Genomic DNA, 6,947 nt, shown 5'->3' on the forward strand with positions numbered 1-6,947 from the left:
GCGTCGTGGCAGCGCTGTTCACCTGCTGGGCTCCACTAACTGGGGCTGAAACGCGTGGAGTGGAGTACTTGACCTTTGGGATCAGGCACATTCTGTGCCTGATGGAGGCTCTCAAGGAGGAGGGTGTCTCAGGGTTCCCCACTGGACCAGCCCAGAGTGCATCCCTGAGCACTCCACACTCTCCTGCCCAGCTTCTGATGCTCAGACCAGTGCCCTCTTCCCAGGCTGTCATCCAGGGGTTTGTGGAGACTGGGATGTGCTCCTGCGATGGCACCCTGGACACCAGATCCAGCCTCTGATGATGGGACAGAGGGGCTGGGCACAGCACTTGTGCCTTGGTGCAGGGAGAGGCAGGCAAGTGCATCGGGTGGGGGATTTGGGGACCCTCCAAGCTCAGGAAGGTCCCACTGTGCCCACCCTGGGAAGCAGACACAGAAGCAGGGCATGTCTGGAAACAAGCTGAACTCTTTGTAACCAGATGAGGCAACTCTTCATGTTCTTACAAAAAAATTAAATAAAGGGAAGGAACCTTCTTCCCTGGAACCTTATATGCATACAAAACCAACAGTATTATTAACAAACACTGCTTTCCGAATCCCTGTGCACAGACATGGAGGGCTGAGGGGGAGCGAGGAGAACAGCAGCATCCCCCTCACGTGTCCCACCCACAGCCACTCCATCCCCATGGAAAACCAGGAAGGCACCCACACAAACCCCCCAGTGGCAAACACACCTTTTGGCTAAAATAAGTACAGTTTGGGTAGGGTCATTTTTTTGCTTTCCCCCCCCAGCCTCCCGCTGTTTTCTTAGTTTAAAATAAATATTCCCTGTAGTGAAATTTTAAAAAATCCTAATAATCCTTGTTTTGTTCCTCTGTGCCCTGCAGCAGCTGGAAGACCACCTGAGCGATGAGTTTTTAAGGCCTCTGCTGTGTACCCCGCTGCAGCCCTCCAGGGTGAGGGGATGTCCATTAGTCTTGGGATGCCCACATCCCTCCTGGGATGCCCATAACCCTTTGGGATGGAAAGGATCCCTCCTCCTTCCAAGGTCTGGCAGCATCACTCCCCTCCCTGCCTCTTTAGTCTCCATCAAGGCAATCCCTAAATGTGCATCTCCCATGTTCTCCTTTGGGACAGGATCTGGGATGTCAAGTGATTTGGTTTTCTTTTCTTTAAGAGTCTTTAAATCTTTTTTGCAGCCTTTTAGTTTAAATAAAAAGACAGGTATAAATTACTGTATTGCAAGAAAAAACAACCCAAAACACATGACCTGAAGGCAGCAGCTCCTTATAAAGGTAAATCCATAACATTTGTAAAATGTCTTCATTTTAAACAAAAAAAACCCCTTAGTCCTGGGACTATGGAAGTCACAATTCCCTTGCCCTTGATGTTGTGCCAGGTCTTTGTAACACTTTAAAGGTGAAAATCCCAGAGGAAGGTGATGTTTATTGGGAATGGCGTGGATAAAGCAGGAGAGGGGATTTAGAGGACAGAGGAGGTGGGGTGTCATCCCTGCAGTCCCCTTTCTCCAAGGCTGTGGACGGTGCTGTGGCCATTTCCATGCTCCTCTTGCTCCAGCTCCACTGGAACTCCAGCCATTCCCTCACAGCTCACCAGGGCAGTCACAGATGGAGGTGAGAGATGCACTAAAAGACAATCCATTCAAAGAAAAGCAGCTCCAGCTGCCGTGAGGGGCTCGAGCCCATCCCCGTGGGCCCGGATAACCCACCAGCATCCGAGTGTGTCCCTGGAGCACCACTGAGCTGTTCTCCACCCTGAGCAGCATCCTCAGAGGGCCCCCGGCAAGGTATCAGCATCCTGGAGGATCCCTGATGCTGGTGGGAGCTGAGCATCTGCCTGCAGGGCTGCTGGTGGTCTCGGCATCCATGGCTCTGGGACGAGGGACCTTCCCATTCCAGTCATTGTCCCTGGCATGTTCCTCAGTGCCTCCTTTTTCTTGATCTATCTGTGGCTGTCGCTTTGCCACCAGCTTTCAGTGCCTCCACGCCAGGGCTACCTGCGAGAGGAAGGAGTGGTTAGGGAGGGCACACCTCCACATCCCGAATATTCCCTGCTCCAGCCTGGCCCAGGCAGTGGAGCCTCCCCACCCAGCTCAAGCTGCTCACCATCACGTGAAACCCACACACATACACCTCCACAAATGACATATAAATCCCATGAACTCCTATAAACCCACATGGAAGAGGAGTTACCTACTTGGAAGGGTGCTGGCCGGTCTGTGAGCTTGAACCTGGAAGAAATAAAGGTGCTGATAATGACCCTGAGCAGCAACAAAAGGTTGTGTGGACAGAGCAGTGAAGTCACCAGCTGGACAGGACAGCCATGGGTGGGGGTCTGACACAGTGCCCTTGGATGGGCAGAGGTGGCCTGGAGGTGACTGAAACCTCCCTGATACCCCCAGGATGAGTTTTCTCCCTCCCAGCTCAAAATTTCCCCCTCCACAACCCACAGAGGAGAAGCCGGGCAGAACCCTTGGTAGGACACAGATGCTGAGGCACCTTTGGATGCTCCCCAAGAACAGCAGCGCCTGGAAGGCAGGTGCAGCTGGAGTCTCCCTGCGACAGCCCGAGGGACCCATCCACAGGAGATGCCCGGCTACCTACCGAGCTGTTGCTGGATGGAGTTGTGCCAGTGGAGGTTGAGCAGGTCGGGGTAGATTTCGGGAAGCTGCTTGAGTGCCAGGAGCTTCAGCATGCGGGAGGTGCAGCTCTTCAGCTCCAGGTCCCTCAGGTGCTTCTCCTCCGAGAGGGTGGTGGGACGCAGCTCCACCTTGTGTTTCTGCAGCACTTGGTCCACGAAGCTCCCGGGGAGCTTTGGGAAGAGCTTCTCCTTCACCACATGGATGGGGATGAAGATGGCTCCTGCCCGGACAACGTGGGGGAAAGGGCAAGCGAACATGAAGGCCTCCAGCTGGGAGAGCAGGTTGGCGAGGAGCACGGCCACGTCCTGGAAAGCCAGCCAGATCTCCTTGCCGTTGGTGGGCTTCTGAGGATTGGGAACCTTGGAGCCATTTTTGGGCTTGGGCCAGGATTTGGGCATCTCTCCCAGCTCTTCTGCCGGCTCAGCCTTCTTCAGCCACTGCTGCAGGAGCTCCGGGGAGGAGCGGGACACTGAGCCTGAGATCGTGTCACAGAGGCAGGTGTGCAGGGTGGTGAAGTACTGCCCCGAGGGGGTCTGTGCGGGGACACCACCAACCTGCCTGACCACTGAGACCTTCTCCTCCCCCAGGGTGGAGGGGGCTGTGGGTAGAAGGGTCTGCGGAGGGTTTGGGCCTACGATGGTGCTGGGCTGGGGGCCAGGTGGTGGGACCAGGGGGCTGCTGGCTGGGGAGGAGGCCGGGTGAGTCGGCGTGGGGGTGCTGCTGGGAGGGCTGGGCTGGGGGGGGGGGGGGCTGCCATCCTGCCAAGGGGGCTCGCTGCTGGGCAGGAGGGAGGGTGGGAGCTTGTATTTTTGGAATATGAAGGTGGCTGAGCTCTGAAAGCTGCTCCTTTCCCCAGAGTCCACCTCAGGCAGCCGGGGCTGCGCACCCTCTCCCAACCCCACCTTCCCCCCTTCAGCCTCTTTCTCCTCCTCCTTATCCTCTCGGTCCAGTGTCCTCTCTGCACAGCCAGTGGGTCTCTGGGTCTCCCCAGCTTCCACCAGCTCTTTCTTCAAGCTAAGGTCCAGCACCATGTCCTCAGAGGGAAGCTCTTCAGTGCCCATCCCATCAGGGCTGCCCTCCTGAGACTCCAGCTCTTGGGGCACAGGCTTTGGCTTTTTAGGGACACTCCTGTAACAACTCTCCCCTTGGCTCTGCACTGCATCACTGCTGGACACCACTGAGATGTCTCTGCGGGCAGCAGGCTCCTGGCTGCCAGCCGTGTTTTGGGACGGGGAGTCCTCCCACAGATGCTTCCTGCAAAAGAGGACGGGGTCTGAGCCCTTGGCCCTCTCCAGGTACTCCTGGTAAGGTGCCAGGCTGAAGACATTGTGGATCACTGGCATCGGTGGAGAGGATGAAAAAGCCTTGGTGTCCCTCTGGTCTTCCAGCCCTTTTGTGGGGGTCACGGACGGAGAAGGGCGGATGAGCTCCTTGGCTGGATCCTTGACCTTGCAGGCATTTCCTTTGCCTGGTCCCACACGGGGGGTGTCCTGAGGGGCCGGGCTGCTGCTCCTCCTCCCTGGGTACAGGGGCTCCTCCTCCCCTTGCCTGGGTTTCTCCCAGCTCCCTTCTCTCTTGGGAAATGTCTCAGCGAGCCCAGCGCAGCCCCCAGGAAGCTTCTCTGAGGTGCAGACAGGTTGGAAAGCGCTGCTGTGCCTCGATGCCGCTCGCCACTGCGGACTGTCCGCCCTGTGCTGCTCACACCCCGGCTCTGCGCTGGGAAAGGAGGCGCGGAACACGGATGCATCGCCCGGGCTGACGGCAAAACCTGGGTACCCGGTGTTCCTGAGCAGCTCGGCATCCCTTGGTGGCTCAGCATCCCTCAGCACTGCCCCCAACCTGGCACCCGCTGTCCTCGGCACGTAGGGGTCCAAGGGGCTGGGAAAGTAACTCCTTGGGGCTTGGGCCTTGAGGTAGGTGCTGGGAAAGAGCTCCCTGCTTCCCACATAGCCAAAGCTGGGCAGGGCACTGGGCTCCCCAGCGGTGGGAGCTGGCGGGTGGCAGAGTGGGCCAGCTCTGCAGGGTGACAGTGGGTAGGGCGAGGGCGGGTAGCACACTGCCGACCTCTCCCGGTTCACTGGGCTGGCCTCAGGTGGCTGGAGCTTGGGCCAGGGGTCTGGGCTGAGGCTGGAGACCTCCGGCACTTTCTTCTGGCTCTGGGGAGTGGGACATCTTGCTTCCAGGAACGAGGTGCCGGGAGGTGGCCCGTACTTATCAAAGGTGGCATAGTAGGGGGGTAAGGCAACGGGGGAGGCCAGCTGCTCCTTGGAAGGCAGCGCCAGGCTGGAGGGCAGCGGCGGGAGGCTGTGGTCGGAGCAGGGACCCCTCTTGTGGGGCTCGCCGGGGTGGAGAGGGTGGGTGGTGGGGGGCAAAGCCCAGTTTGCCTCCCCTGGTCGCTGCTGCAGGCTGTCCGCTCGTGTCCCCAGTAGCAGAGCCATCCTGGGAGCCAGGAAGGAGGCGGGGGCTCCGTACACCGGCTTGGGTACTGCCAGCAGGGCTGCCTTGTTCACCAGCACCGGCTTCTTCACCGGCAAGGGGCACCTTGGGCTGTCCAGCTTCTTCCTGGCCATCAGCTGCTCCTGGCTCAGGCTGTCCTTGCTCTTCAGGGCATCTGGGGGCTGCAGCCTGGCGCCCAGGCTCTCCGACGAGTGCAGCAGGAAGCCCAGCAGTGGCCCCTCGGCCGGCACGGGCTGGCTCATGGCACCGGGGCCGTGGTGCAGGTAGGTGGGCGCGGGGCTCCAGTGAGCCGGGGGCTGCTCGGGACCCTCGGGGCTCTGCAGCGGGCAGGCAAAGTAGGAGCCCTTGTAGCTGAAATGGTTTTCAGAGCCAGGGTGGGGCACGGAGCTGGATCTGCCTGGGATTTTGCTGGGCAGGAAGCTGGCAGCGGGATCCAGATGAGGTAGCTTGTTGAAAATCACAGGGTCCGCAGGCTGCAAGTACCGTTTTGAGGCCATTTATATGCTGCTGCCGATGTCCCCACGGGAGAGGTGAGCTGGCCTTCCTGGGTAAGAGAGAGAACAAGCCATGAGCAAAGCAAGTCCCCACAGCCAGCAGCCCGCAGTGGCACAGGGTGACAGTGTTACAACCCACCCCGTAAGGTGAGGGTAACCAGGTTCTTGTTGAGGGATCCCTTGGGGTTGATTAGAGCAAAGCAATGCTGAATAACCGGTGTTTATAAATATATATATATATATATACACACACATATATATAGGGTTTGTTCCAGAGCAATTTGGCTTCAGCAGAGCCGTTTTGGTTATTATCTACTGTAATACAGCAATATAAAAGCATAAAAATAACACTTCCAAAAAAATGCTTAAGGAAAAGAAAGGGAAGGAAAGGGTAAGAGTAGAGAGATCCCACCACCCGTGGATCTTCCAACGCGAGTGGCTCGTTGCAATTCCACTGTGATGGCAGCTGCATCGATCTCTTTGGGGTGAGGGAAGCCCAGGAAACACCAAATTCCATGAGTTAATATACACCTCGGCTCGGTGGGAACGCCCAGGTACCTCCCCTGGGGCAGGGAATTTTACACTGGATGATGTAATGCTGTGGATCACGGGACACCTCGGAGTTCTTTGTTTGCCTGTGACACCTTTTAAGACACGTCAGTGTAGCTGAGAGGCCAATTAACAGGCCATCAGAGGCCAGGCCAACTGTGAGTGTCCTGGTAAGGCGAGTTTTCACAGCTGACCACTCGTGTAGGCGGCAGGATCAAAAAGCATTATGCCACTTGGCAGATCTGTCTCTTATCAGCCTCTTCCCTTATCTGGTCCAACGGACAGCGGTACCCTCCGATGGGTGTGCACCTGGGCAGCTGCTGTGAGCGGCCGATTGTTCGAGTCATTAACCACCGCCCCCGTGACTCAAACATTCCATCAGCTCTCTTCTGCTGCTGCTCGCTCCAAATCTTCTCCGATGGTGGCGATTTACATAAAATGGCACAGAAGGTCATGTGACGTTTTCTATTACTTTGCCCAGATTACTCAGTTCTCCTGTTAATATCTCTGAAAAACTTAGCCCGGTCATCATAAATTTAAAGCCTTCCGAGGCAGAACACGGAAGGTTAGTACACACCTTTTTTTGTTTTAAATATGCATAAATCCTTGTACTAACTCCCAGGCCGAGCTTGGCTGAGATAAAATTATACTTCCGTAAGATAAAACGCTTTTCCCACATAATTTTTTCCCAGTGAAAAGACAAAATAAACTTAGCAAAAATCAAGCTAACAATATAAAAAAATTGTATGACTAAAATTTAGCCTTCCAGCGAGTTACTTTTGATGA

General features: G+C 56.4%; 1 protein-coding gene across 1 annotated transcript; it reads right to left on the minus strand.

Annotated features, from left to right (window-relative positions):
• Positions 1–447: 447 nt before the first annotated feature.
• LOC121673042 (uncharacterized protein C15orf39 homolog) lies at positions 448–6,108 on the minus strand. The gene is made up of 4 exons (XM_042046075.1): positions 6,025–6,108; positions 2,624–5,662; positions 2,217–2,250; positions 448–2,016 (listed from the first exon to the last, which is right to left on the minus strand). The coding sequence occupies exons 2-4, from the start codon at positions 5,613–5,615 to the stop codon at positions 2,013–2,015; spliced, it is 3,030 nt and encodes a 1,009-aa protein (XP_041902009.1). The 5' UTR covers positions 5,616–5,662; positions 6,025–6,108; the 3' UTR covers positions 448–2,012.
• Positions 6,109–6,947: the final 839 nt, after the last annotated feature.

Source organism: Corvus kubaryi, unplaced genomic scaffold (assembly GCF_017639235.1).
Source record: "Corvus kubaryi isolate FWS band 111438036 unplaced genomic scaffold, C.kubaryi_AGA036_p1.0 65137, whole genome shotgun sequence".
Taxonomy (NCBI): Eukaryota; Metazoa; Chordata; class Aves; order Passeriformes; family Corvidae; genus Corvus; species Corvus kubaryi.